Here is a 13,629-nt window from a genome sequence, read left to right on the forward strand (position 1 = left end):
TATAGTGACACCTAGCATTATATAGGTGACATGCAGACAATACTTATATTAGATTGATACTAAATAGTCAAATTACTTGCACAAATGGACTTATATGGATAATATGTCTTAATGAACAACATTTATTTGGCATTTAACATACTAAATTATTGATTGAAATGAACAATATAGGTAATATGAAATCATAAACAAATATGAAGAAGCAAAATAAAATTTTAAAAATGTAAAAACCAAAACAATTTCGAAAACTAAAGGTGTACTTTTTTTGTGAAGAAATAAATACAATTATTTAATTAGGTAACATTTTGATATGGCTTACTTCTAGTACTTTTTTAAAATGATTTTTCTTTTATTTTAATAAGAGACTATTACATCACCTACTAACTAAATAAAATGTAGTGTGCGTTTAGATACAACTTATTTTGTTGAAAACTAAAAACAATAACAAAAAAATTTTGTTTAATACTGTTCAGCACTATTCATTAGCCTAAATATACTGTTCATGAACAATGAACAGTGCATAACACACTGGTTTAAAATATATATATAACTTTACTCTAGATGCAGACACAAACATCATTATCCAAACGGAACTGTAGAGATTAAAACTCAATACCACTTGTCATTATATATTTAAAACAAAATAACATGTCCAGTTAAAAATATATTAAAGATAAGTCAAACCCTATTTTTACAATAAATAATTTTTTTGTTTATCAATAATAACCCGATACTTAAAATTTATTAAGAAAATATTAAGTATAAAGTGTTTCTCTAATTAGTTCTTTAAAAAAAAAAATGGGCCCATTATCTCTCTGGCCCGCACAGACCCATCTCACGTGCCTCCCTCACTCTCCCACACAAACACAGCGCAGCGGCATCTCTGTCTCTCAAATCAAATCAGACAACTCTTTCAAGTGCTCACCGGCGGTGACAAGTGGCCAAGCAAGGTTAGAGGATAACTCTCTCTCTCTCTCTCTCTCTCTCTCTCTCTCTTCAATTTGATTGATTCAAGTTATGGGTAGCAAGATTTTGTTCAGGACCCAAGATTATGGGTCTAAATCAGAAAACTTTATTGACATTTTTAATCCGAAACTCTAGGGGCAAAAGGGGGCATAGGAAATTTTGATTTTCTCCCTTTTATTTAAGAATGAAATTAATGATTTTTAAACCATGATTTTTTGTTCAATAAATTTGTTCCTAATGCATGATTTTCTATTAAGAAAATGTGTTGTTATTATTATTATTATTATTATATTGATAGGTAAGAAATGTGTAATATGTCTCAAATTAACATAATGTGAGCAAAACTTAGGTACAATTTGTTGATTTCTTAGGTATTGTAGTTTAGGTTGTCTAATTAAATTCAAACACATGATTGCATTAACCAATGCAGCACAAACAATGTTGTTGATAAGAATAACTAAATTCAATACAGTCATGTGTTTGAATTTAATTGAGGAACCTAAGATTGATGTAATGTGCAAAAATTCATGTAGAGGTTTTTTTTTTCCCTATGATAGGTTCAGGTTCCTATGGCAACCTTAAGAAATCTGAAAATCAAGACAGGAACTTGTAAACGTATTGTTAAGGAGCTGCATTCGTATGAGAAAGAGGTCGAGAGAGAAGCTGCCAAAACGGCAGACATGAAAGAGAAAGGAGCCGACCCTTACGACCTTAAGCAACAGGTATGATATGGCAGACTAAAATCATACTTCAAAGTGCATTGTTAAAATACCTCTGTTCCCTATTTGACTGAAGGAATGAGAATCTATTCATATTCGAAAATTGTCCTGAAGTATCGCCACGACCTTTACGTCAAATGGCATTTCCTAGTGTTTCCAAATATAGATGTGCAGGTTCAAATCCCCCTTCCCCCCCCCCCCCCAACCCCACCTACATAAAATGTATTTAAAAAAAAATACTTGTAGTATCCTACTCAGACGCTCTGTGGCTAACCCTAACTAATATGTTGAGCATCCATAGCTGATCCCAAAAAAATTAGGACTAATACTTATTGTTGTTGTTGTTGTATCCTACTTAGAAGTTCTCATTTTGTTGTATCTTTGAACAGGAGAATGTGCTTGCTGAGTCAAGGATGATGATACCTGATTGTCGCAAGCGTCTAGAGGCCTCATTAGCTGATCTGAAAGGAACTTTGGTATTGTATCATTATTTCTCAAGTGCTTTCTGAATATCACTGTTTTATTGCTTACATTCTAAGCATACCACATTTATTATATACCAGAATACATGCTAATTTTTTTCATGCTTTCCCTTTCTCCATAGCTTTCAGCAGTGGGAACATATAGGGTCAATGCTCTAAATTTGTGATTTTAATGGATTATTTCTTTAGGATTGGATAATTAGATTACTGACACTGCCCTGCCCTTCTAACCGTGGGTTCTGACACATGTAAATAGGCTACACAGTGGTGGTATGTGTATGTTGTTTTGGCAATCACTCTGGACACAAGCATGTTGAAGGTTAATTCAATGGGATCATCACAATTTGTACTTACTTCAGTGCTTTGATGGTTGGGTTGTAGATGAGAATGTTATTAATTCATGTTCTCTATGACTTAAGTAGATTACTGACTGTGGTCCACCCATGTAGTCTGGGGTTGCAAGCTGCAACATGCTTAAATGGGCAGGACCCTGGGTCAAGTGATTCTTGGCAATCAAATGTGTTTTAGCATCAGCAAGTTAAAGGCTTCATATATGAGATTGTTGCTAATCATAGGCCCTTATAGCGTTGACCTTGAGAGTAGAGGGCTAAGGCAAGAAGTATAAGAAAATTTATGCTTTAAATCATTGTGAACATGAGATTACTAACTCTGGTGACCGGTGACCCTTCTAATTTGTGGGTTGTGACACATTTTAATGGGCTGTGACTCTGAAGTGATCACTTTTGTTCAGACATGTCTTGGCAGGTCACAGGTCATCACGAATTGATCATTCTCTCAATTTACATGCCTGTATACATACTTAAGTGCAACTTCTTGTTGAGTATAAGCAATTTGGCATTTTAAAATCGGTTGAAATTTTAGATTTTCTGAAAAGCATTTTAAATTTTAGATTTATAGATATATTATAGGAAGGTAAAGGTAACTCCCAAAAGTGGCCCTTTTTTCAAACTTAAGCATGTGTCTGCCCCACTGATTGGTGTTACCCACCTTCCCATTAGGAGTTATCAAGGAAATCTTGAGTTCCCATTTAGTAATTTTAAAAGGGATTTGCATTGGATAATAGGAATTCTTCTTGTTTAAGTGGTGTCATCTCCAGAATATGGAGCCAATTGGTGGGCACCTATTGGTATTTGGTAGACATCTAGGGTTCAAATCCCCTCTCTCCCACATGTTGAATTATCCAAAAAAAAAAAAACTATTGAATATGGAGCAATGAATAAGTTTATTAATTAAATACATGAAAGGTAGGTTTATATGCTTCCCACTTTTGCTTCTGACTCTTCCCTTTGTGAGAGAGATGGGGAAGGATGCTAATGCTATTATACTCCATAACATCGAGTTGAAGTAGCCATTATTGTTTATTTGCCAACTGAATTGCAACTTTGCAAGTGCTATAGGGAACCAAAATTAACAAGTTACTGTCATGTCATGTCATGTCTAAAACTCCCTCCTCTGCTGGTGTTTTTGACATATAGCATGAATTTCTTTCCCCAATTATGGGGATTCATCATTCATGTAAATGAAGGATTAATCAATAGAGTGAACTGAGTTTTATGAAATGCATTCTGCTAAGTATGATATTCATTTTCAGGCTGAGCTGGAGGAGTCAAACCAAAAGGAAGGCACGGAGATTGAGGAAGCAAAAAGCACTATTGTGGAGGTTGAACAGTTGTTTCAAACAACTGAAGCTTAATGTTGTATTAAGGAAGGGAGTTTGACTTTATATATAAGTTGTCCTCCCATTTACAGCCAGTTTGCATGGAGTGCATCTTGATGAGATTTGGAACCTTGCTTTTTTGTGAGCCTTAAGTCTCTTGTCTGTTGTTGGTGTCTAAAAAAATCTAAAAGATATTTTATGAATAGATTTCTCTTGCCAGATTTGTTTCTATTTGACATGTTTACTTATTTTGTTTATATTATAAATCAAATGTGTTCATTTTTTTTTTTTCCATTTTGTGGGACCTGAGTGAGGGACAAGAAAAAAACAAAGGAAACTATAACTTGGTTAACAAGAACAACTGCAGACACTACTTAAAAGTTTTTATATCATTTGTGATTTTAATTTTGATGTCAATACGGACAAAGCATCAGAGCTTCCTCTCTCTCAGCTGGTGATCATGGCTTCCTCTCTCTCAACTAGTGAGTAGAGAGTGATTTTGAAAAAGAAAGAAAAACTATTGGATTAGACCATAGTCTTTGAGAATACTTTCAAAATGATACCATTGATCCGCTTGGGATTATAAAATTCCTGATTCTTGTGCATAGTATGTCTTATGAAACTCTTCCCCCACAATTTAGTAATTGAACAAACCTTGGAATTTATCAAGCTCAATCAGTATTTCAAGAATGTTCAAATATTAATCCCATGTACAATATATCTTTCCTTTTAGTAATCATCAATGGGCCGAAGAACCGGCAGCAATAAACATTCTACTTTGAACGCCTGAAAAGCAGCACAACGCAATGCATTAAGCCCTTTCCTTTGGTTCAGATGGGAAGCCCTTAGGTCAACACGTCTAGGTCATACTCCATTGGAAATCAGGACAAATCATATTTCAGTTAACAAGATTTCAGTCCAAAATGCTTTTCAATTAATTCTGTTCGTATTGCAATGGTGTGGACAAAACATATTCAATATTTTTAGAAAGATCTGTAGCAAACAGGATATAAGAGAGGTTATCAATATGGATTACCCCTACTCCCAGCAAGTCAACTAGTTACCTGTGTCCCAATTAGTTAAACCCTATGACAATCTGTTAATTCAGCCTTAAATAACTTTTAAAGTTTTGGAAATTCCCTCTGCGGAAAAATGAACAGTAACTAAGTTCACAACTTCTAGTGGGTTTTGGAAAGAAAATACCACCCCCAGAAACCAAAAAAAATGTACAAAAGCCCCAAGTGATGCATGGGCAGATTGCCCTCTTGCAGGCTGTAAATACTATACTTAGTCAAACAATTTTTGGAAGTCAGTATCTAATTAGGGAATTCTGTACAATGCCAAATATCACAGCAATCATAGAAAAAGTATTCTGTGTTCGTGGAAATTAATCATCACAATTTTCTACATATATCACAAAGAATGGTGAGACCCTCTCTTGATCTTCCTACGGAAGGGCCTGCATGCCTCAATGCTGAGATCAACAGCTGCTGCAAGTGCCATGAAAATGGCAGCATCCTCCACACATGTTACATGTCGCATGGCCAGTTGTACCAATGGCTTGCCACTCTTCCCTTCCCCTTGCACTCTACAGCTCATGACAAAACCTCCGACAGCTAGAGCCAATGCTGCAAAGTCTCCACTGCTTTGTGGGCTTGGTATTGGACTTGCTGCTGCTGCTCGCATTTGTCTGTCAGTGTCTATGAAAAACTCCCCACCCTTTTCAGCATTGATAAAAATCTCAGACACAAGAAGCTCCCCTCCCTCTTGGCCGTCAGAAAGAAGGCGAAATCGACAGCAGACAGAATCTCTGATGCCACGTTCACGCCATGCCTCAAGCTTTCCCCATGGCTGCCAACTCTCAGGCCTGCAAACATCAGGGCGAACAATTAACCAAGCTCCTGGGTTGGACCTGGCCACCCAATCACAACCTGTTGCTGGCACAAATGGAGTTGTAATAAAGGCGGCAGCAACAGCCGAGCCGGAGAGATCATGTATCTTCACCTTCCACCCCTTCCTTTCTCTTCTCTCTATCTCTAGGTCAGAACCATCAGCAGAAGCTGACCAGTAAGTGCTCAATGGATCCACCTGGGGTACCCTGTCAATTCATTATCACTAATCACTACAAAAAATTAATGGAAAACAAAAGTTCAACTTACTCAATTACATGACTAACAGAGAAATGGAAACAAGAAAACAGTATAAAAATCCTTTTCACACAGAATATTTGTCACAAAAAGCAAGAGACCCATGGTTACATTTTCTATTGTTCATTGGTGGTCAAATAGAGCATCAAGAAAGATCACTTCCCCTGCCAATTCTATTATAAGGAAGAAAAGTTCCATGCTTCTTTCACTCAAAAGGTGCATGTCACCCAAAGTTCCATCTACCTTAAAGGAGTAGCTCCTGAAACAGATGTGGCCAAAACTACAACATTCATAAAGCTTACCCATCCTACAAGAATCTAAAGCTAGCAAGACCTTTTGAAAACTTAATAAGAATATTAAATTTCTCTCAAGATATCAATATTAGATACTCTCTCCACACTATAAATAAAACAATTGAAATGACACAATTATTAATGAAAAATAAAAAATATAGTAATCTTCTTAAAGTGTCCTTTACTCTTTATTAGAAATGGCACGAGTTTTAATAACAATCTTGTTTGTATTTTTTTTTTTTTTTTTAAGGATAATATAGAAAATGAAATTTTCACTTTTGGAAAGTTTCATATATTTGGGATGACAACAGACAACCCCAATTTTATTTTAAAAAAAGCTATCATATGTTTTGGCATGGAAGGTAATCCTCTTATCAAGTTTGAAGGTTTTATACGCCTGATCAAAGTAGAACAGATCATGTAAATCATATTACCTTTCTCGACTAAACTTGCAACTGAAGATAGGCTGCTTGATGGAACCTTGAAGTTGAACTATTTGAGGACTCAATCTGGTCAAATCTTCAAACTTGAAAACGTATCTTGGATCAGGGTCCAGTTTCACTCTCAAATGAAGCTCTGCTCCTGGTCTTCCACTTTCCTGCTTGATTTTGCCAATACCAATCCAACCATTAAAAAGAATCACTGGCCTCCCTTCACCCCATTCAGGACCTACCTCCAGTTTAAACGTCCCAATCTGCTGCCTCTTGATGCCTACACCACAATGGGACCCCTTCCTTCCTGAAAAAACAGCAATCTCCAAACATGAATGACTGTTATAAAAACAGCCAGGTGCCAACAATGCCTTCAGATCAGATTCTTCAAGATAAAAGCTCGAGGCAATGTTGTGAGAATCATGTGTAACTTCAGGAGAGGTTATTAAGGGTACTGATGTAGTCTGCACAGGAAAACCTCGAAGACGAATTTCACATGAACATGGCGAAGAGATTGCATGAATTCCAGAATTCACCGAGTTCAAAGCTGCTCCAGGTATCCTCAGCCACAGTGAGCCTATAGACAATCTAATAAAAGCCTGAGGATCCATTATGGTCACAAATCTTTTGCCATTGTAGATCTATTCTTAAATAGTTCAAGAACCCTGTGGCATCAGGAGACAAGTGACAATTAGGTAGCAAACAAAAATGATACTTCCATCTATGTCATCAGGTGTTCGCGTTTAATGTTCCTATTCTTGAGGAGATAATTTTAACAATTTGCAGCAAGTAAGAAATACCCTTTATTAAAAATGAAAATATAAAACAGAGAGGTGAAGAGGAGCTGGCAAAATTGTAGTTTATAAAAGTAAAATGATGATAAGCTGATGTAGGACAAAAAAAAGTCTTATTCCCAAACTATCAACATGCAATCAGTTTGTTGAAAAATAGGTTACACTTAGACCAAAAGAAGAAACAGGTTACACCATTTGTGTGGAAATATACTCATACATAAATTATTTATGTGTCTAAGGGCCCATGCATTGATATAAGTTTTGTCAAACATTTGGAATTTCTTGACATTTGCACCAAACAAGCAGCCTATCAACTCATGCTAAATACTACTAATTTCTACAACCGAACAACAAATTACAAGGAGTAGCATCATCAATACAGGAAAACAAGAATTTTTGTATGGGCCTCTGTCTGAACTTCTCAATCCAATTTGATTACTGGATTAATGGAAATAAAGAGTCAACCAGAACCGATTTGAAAGAACACACTAACAGATTTTTAACATGCAACCAATTTTGTTCAATCCAAAGGTAACTTCTGTTTGGCTTCTGCAAACATATGTATGAAAGACACTAAATGTGAACAAGATCTTGCTTTCTTTTCTGACATTCCTTTTGCTTCTTGGCAACATTTAGATAGAAGAAAAGAATATGCTTATTAATTCCTTAAGAAAGAAAGATATTTTATCGAAATTAGGCACATCAGCTAGTTTCTCAAAGAAGGGAAGCTGTGTTAGAGGCTTAAAATATTGATATCTACACAAGCTTAGAATCAAATCAGTTTTCATCTTAGGTAAAACATTTCTTTTGAATTTTTTTGGAAGGGTTGGACTCAGCATACATGCGACTCCCCTCTTTGTCAAGATTTTCCATGCCATTAGTGGTTCCAATATATGTCTTTTTGTTGCAGGCATCTCATAATTTTCCTTGTGGGTATTTATTAAAATCTAGTAGTATTGCATTATGTACTTCCTCTGGTTGCTTTTACACCAACATCACAAAGCAGGATTATGCTTATAGTTGTTTCATTAACATTGCTTTATTTTTCACACTTTAACTGGACCTTATATTCTATTTTGGAAGAATTGATCTTTTGCTCTTTTAAGTCTGATAACATGAGAAACTCAAAAGCAAATGATCTACATATGATCAGTTAAGTTGAGCTTTTAGCATAATCCATCCAAGTCCCATACCAATAATCTCAGGACTTTCCTTTTCCTGCATTTTCTTGTCAAATAAACAGAAACTACGATTCTGAGAAATCAATTTGCACTTCAAATTATTTACAAAAGAATGACAAAATACTTATAAAATTCAACAAACTTTGAAGTGGTAAGTGGGTAAGCAACCAAAACATGCCAACAAAACCCACGCACCCAAAAGATAATTGATATAAAAGGAAGTACTATAACTATAAGCAAAAATTTTGATTCAAACCAAGGTGTTACTTGTTAGCACACAGAAAAAAATAATAATAAATCCTTCAAGTTTAGCTAAGAAATGGGCAACCCACAAATGAAATCCCAACCAAAAGTAGCTCACTACTTAAGCACAAACAAAAACCAAGAACAAACAGATAGCAACCAAAGTCAAAACCACATAACAAGCAGTTTGAAAAGAAAGAAAAGCAAAACTAGAAGATGATATGAAACTAAAAAAAAACAAGAATAAATGATTAAAATAAATAAATAAAAAAGACCCTTCAACTTACCTTTCTTCATAACAACATTTGAGAATTGGGGGCTTGAGATCCTTGACTCTCTTTCTCTATATCTAGCTCTAAACAAAGTGTTGGGTTTGGCTCTCTAAAGTCTACCGTAAGTAAAAAAATAATGTGGGAATTTCAATAATAGTAATGATTGGGAGAGGGATTAGTTGAACAAACAGATACAGTTCCCAAAATGAACTTTGTGTTCCATCCATAACTATTACTATAACTATTAAAGTCTTGGTAATTGAAATCAAACATTATGATTCCTACTTACTTACAATGGGGATTATAATAATATCCTGTAGCCTGTGCATGATCACAACGACAACCCCACCCAAATCTCTCTCTCTCTCTCTCTCTCTCTCTCTCTCTCTCTATGGACTTTGGCTTCAACTTCGACCAGCTCAAGAAGGCTTAAAATCTTAATTCTCAAGACATTATAGGCAAACCTATAGTATCTACTCCTACAGTATCTACTCCATGATAATCGTCTTTTATCCTCAGGCTAAGTCTCCAATGTAAGCGAGATTTGAACCCAATACTTTACCAATTGAGCTAACGAGAACCGCGTAAATCTTGCTTCACACAAGCGCAATACATCTCCCCATTCCCTTAAACTAGTGATACCCACTTCCATAATCCTAACCAAAAACAACCCATAACAGTCCAAAACAAATAATCAGCTCCCCTCTCTCACTTTTTCCTATATGGTTCCAAAACAACACAAGCAATCACCCACCCTCTCTCCACTCTCATCACAACAACCATGAACGTTTGATTTTCACCTTCCATACAACCCAAAGTAAAACACTATTCATTCAAAGCATTTAACAAGTTCAGCTAAAGTGACCATAATTCAGATTCCTTAACTAACACATGGGATTTTCTCAAAAACTCCCATATCTAAAAAAAGAAACTTAAGTACTTCATTTTTCAGCTCTAGAGTTTACACTCTTTCCCATTCATGTTTAGTTCAGTTTCAATCAAAAAACAAAAAGACTCACCTGTGTTCGGTTCCAAAGCGGCGGTTCGGGTCTGGTCAGGTCCTTGAGGAAACAAAAGGCTAAAGTCCAAGACCGTGGCGTTGAGGTTTGAGGAGAAGTGGGTGAGTCAGAGCCAGAGTCATGAATGTGTCTGAGAGGAGTTGAATGAATGAATAAGGAAGAAACAGAGAAGAAAATATAAAATGCAATAAGAAATATTTCACAACTGTAATGCACTCACAAAATAATAATATTAGACGCCTCTATTAAAAATGAGCTTAAGAGTACTGGTCAAAACAAGTAGAAATGTGTTTTACTCATTATTTTAAAATTTGGACCGGTCAAATAACTGAAAATTTGTCCAATTTTTTGTTATTATCAATTCAATTGAAAATTTCTACTATTGAATAACCTACTAATCCAATCTAGTGCTTAAAATCATGGTTTTAATTAGCTCAACTCTTAAATACTTTGTATTTATATACCGAGTAATCACTATAGCACACATCAAAAAAAAAAAAAGTAATCACTATAGCACAAATAGACAAGCAAAAAAAAAAAAATTTAAAAATGTTCAAATTTGGTTTAATATTTTTTATTAAATCAATTGGAGTTTTTTCATATGTTACCTTTTTTTTTAAGACACTGACTACTTAATTATCTTATTCTTGATCTGTATATAGTAAAAATTATGAAATTTTTTTTACCTTTTCACAAATATATACTAATAATTAACAACTTAAGTTTTAGTAGAAATTATATTATTTGAGTTAATTAGATAAAATTATTGTTGTTTATGAACTTATAAAAACTATATTCAACAACCCTGTATCGTTAACAATTATATATAATTTTACTACAAAATATATTATTTATATTATGAATAAACTACAAATAATAATTCGATATTTTATAAACTTATTTATAAACTTATATAGTCCAATTTTAAGTCTATAGAAGTTTTTTTTATACATATAAACATTTAATATTATACTTATATATAATTTAATGGAGTCTCATATTCACAAGCTTGTTCATGAGTATATTATCATATTTTAAGCTTAAACTTGACTCATTTACTAAATGAACGAAAATAAATAAGTTTTTTTTTCTAATCAAACCCTAGGTGTTCCTTCTATAAAAAAAATCTCTAAATATTCATAAATACCTCACTTTATTTATAGCCTTATTAAGATAGACCATCTAAGTTTGTTAATTTTTGTGAATTTTTGTTGTATTCCTAGTTTTATTGGTTTCATATAGATAATTTTTATGATAAAAAGTCCTAAGTTTAATATAAAATTCCATATGTGACTCATTCCTTTTTCTGCTTATTTAAAAGACCTAGTCAACACTAACAATATAGTTCAACTACAAAAATAGAACAACTGGGGATCCCCGTTAGAGATTAAACAAAAAAGAATCTTCTTGGTTTTGTTGGGAAAAAGAAAAAAGAAAAAATCTCCTTAATAATTTGGGTTACAAGGACAAAAAAAATTTGTCTTTTAGTGGCAGCCCAACGTGCGACGGGAAAGGCCCGCTTTATTTTGTCTAGGAATTTTTATTATTATTATTTGTCTATGAAAATATGACTTTACTTTTTAAAAGGGAAAAAGAAAAGATCTGAGTCAGTCCACAGAGGACTCCCACAAAGTACTAAACAGAGAAAGGCCTTTGGGTTGGGTTAGGGGCCCCTAAACTTTGGGGTGCCCCTAACGAATTCCATATTTTAAGTTTCTACCAGAAAATTTTATTTAAAAAAAAAAAAAAGTTAGATTATAAAAGAAAAAGGAAATAAATTATATTTTAAACTCTATAATATTAGACAATTTAATTTTAAAAATGATAAATTACACTTTTCAATCATTCTCTTTTAGTGGGGATCAATAAGGAAGAAAATGAAAGTGAGAGTTGTTCTACAAAAAATTATTTACTAACTCAAATGATTGAATTAAATTTTTTTTTCAAGTGAATCAAATGGATTCCATATATCTCAATCAAAATGAATTCGTTAGGGGTGCCCCTAATGAATTCCATATTTTAAGTTTTTGCCAGAATTTTTTTTAAAAAAAAAGTTAGATTATAAAAGAAAAAGGGTAAAATTATATTTTAAACTCTATAATATTAGATGCAATTTAATTTTAAAAATGATAAATTACACTTTTCAATCATTCTCTTTAGTGGGGATCAATAAGCATGTTTGCTAACTCAAATGATTGAATTAGTGGGGATCAATAAGCTTATTTACTAACTCAAATGATTGAATTAATTTTTTTTTCAAGTGAATCAAATGGATTCCATATATCTCAATCAAAATGAATTTTTAGCAAGGAGAGGTTGGAAAACAATATCTAAACTAATGCAAATATGTCCAACAATTATGAAGTTGAAGAAATTTACTTGCATTAATCAAAGGGCATAATATACAAGTCACTCTTATTTACATTATAGTAAGAGGCAGCAAAGAAATATAAATAAAACTACAAGAACTGCACTATTCCTGGGATAAAAAGAAGGCAAGTTGAAATAGTGTTGATGTTGACACTTGGAACTTAATTAATTCCACAAGTTGAAATAGTATTTTTTTTTTTTTTGAAAAGAGTTGAAATAGTATTGATGTTGACACTTGTACTTAATTAATTCTACAACCAAAAAAAATAGCGCAATTAACATATTTATGAATTATAATAGAGGATTATCATAGATACGAGAAAAGTCCTTTTTTAAATTGAGGAAAAATGGACCCATACCATTTTAGAAACGAAATCACATCACAAAATGACAAAATCCTTTTAAATTGAGGGAAAATTGACCCATATTATTTTAGAAACGAAATCACGTCACAAAATGACCTTTTCAATGCATCCTATGATCAAATCAATACTTAAAAATTAAAATAAGTACAAACAAGAGTGAAACCTCAAAAAAATTAACTAATTAAAGGATGTTAGGAGAAGGAAAGAACGAGAATGAGTACTGATTAAGTACTTTCAGAATACGGTAATATAATACTTCATTCTCTCATATTCATCGGAAATTCAATTAATTAAATTCATAATGGTATTTACGATAAATGTAAAATAAGAAAGCACTACATCACCATACTCTAAAAATACTTAATAATTTTATAGGAAGGAACATACTTGCCAATGTCACCTAGAAGAAGATCGATGAATGGACAAAACTGCCCAGGTCAACAATATATGGCCGGAGGCCCGGAGCTGATAATCAAATGGGATAAAAGTATAAACATATGGACAACTTTTCCCGCATGTGCATGCACTAAATTGTGGGCTCCAAATTTGAACCACTCTGCTCTCGGGAACATGCAAAATGAAAAGGTTTTCAACAACTTATGGATAATCTACTAAACATAAAAAGTTGGAACATTTTAAAATTCAGAAATTGAAAGCTAAATAATAAAA

General features: G+C 33.5%; 2 protein-coding genes across 3 annotated transcripts; one reads left to right on the plus strand and one right to left on the minus strand.

The window, feature by feature from the left end:
- Positions 1-806: 806 nt before the first annotated feature.
- Positions 807-4,076, plus strand: LOC142622831 (tubulin-folding cofactor A). 2 transcript variants are annotated; one of them, XM_075796397.1, is made up of 4 exons: positions 807-950; positions 1,530-1,688; positions 2,075-2,161; positions 3,780-4,076. In XM_075796397.1, the coding sequence occupies exons 2-4, from the start codon at positions 1,536-1,538 to the stop codon at positions 3,879-3,881; spliced, it is 342 nt and encodes a 113-aa protein (XP_075652512.1). In that variant the 5' UTR covers positions 807-950; positions 1,530-1,535; the 3' UTR covers positions 3,882-4,076. The 2 variants fall into 2 exon arrangements, with proteins under 2 accessions (XP_075652512.1, XP_075652505.1); XM_075796390.1 differs by having other exon boundaries at positions 818-950; positions 1,524-1,688.
- Positions 4,077-5,070: 994 nt separating this feature from the next.
- Positions 5,071-10,456, minus strand: LOC142622377 (uncharacterized). The gene is made up of 3 exons (XM_075795827.1): positions 10,226-10,456; positions 6,720-7,381; positions 5,071-5,943 (listed from the first exon to the last, which is right to left on the minus strand). Exons 2-3 carry the CDS (start codon positions 7,325-7,327, stop codon positions 5,259-5,261), a joined length of 1,293 nt encoding a protein of 430 aa, XP_075651942.1. The 5' UTR covers positions 7,328-7,381; positions 10,226-10,456; the 3' UTR covers positions 5,071-5,258.
- Between the last annotated feature and the right edge of the window lie 3,173 nt (positions 10,457-13,629).

This window comes from Castanea sativa, chromosome 1, assembly GCF_040712315.1.
Source record: "Castanea sativa cultivar Marrone di Chiusa Pesio chromosome 1, ASM4071231v1".
NCBI lineage: Eukaryota > Viridiplantae > Streptophyta > Magnoliopsida > Fagales > Fagaceae > Castanea > Castanea sativa.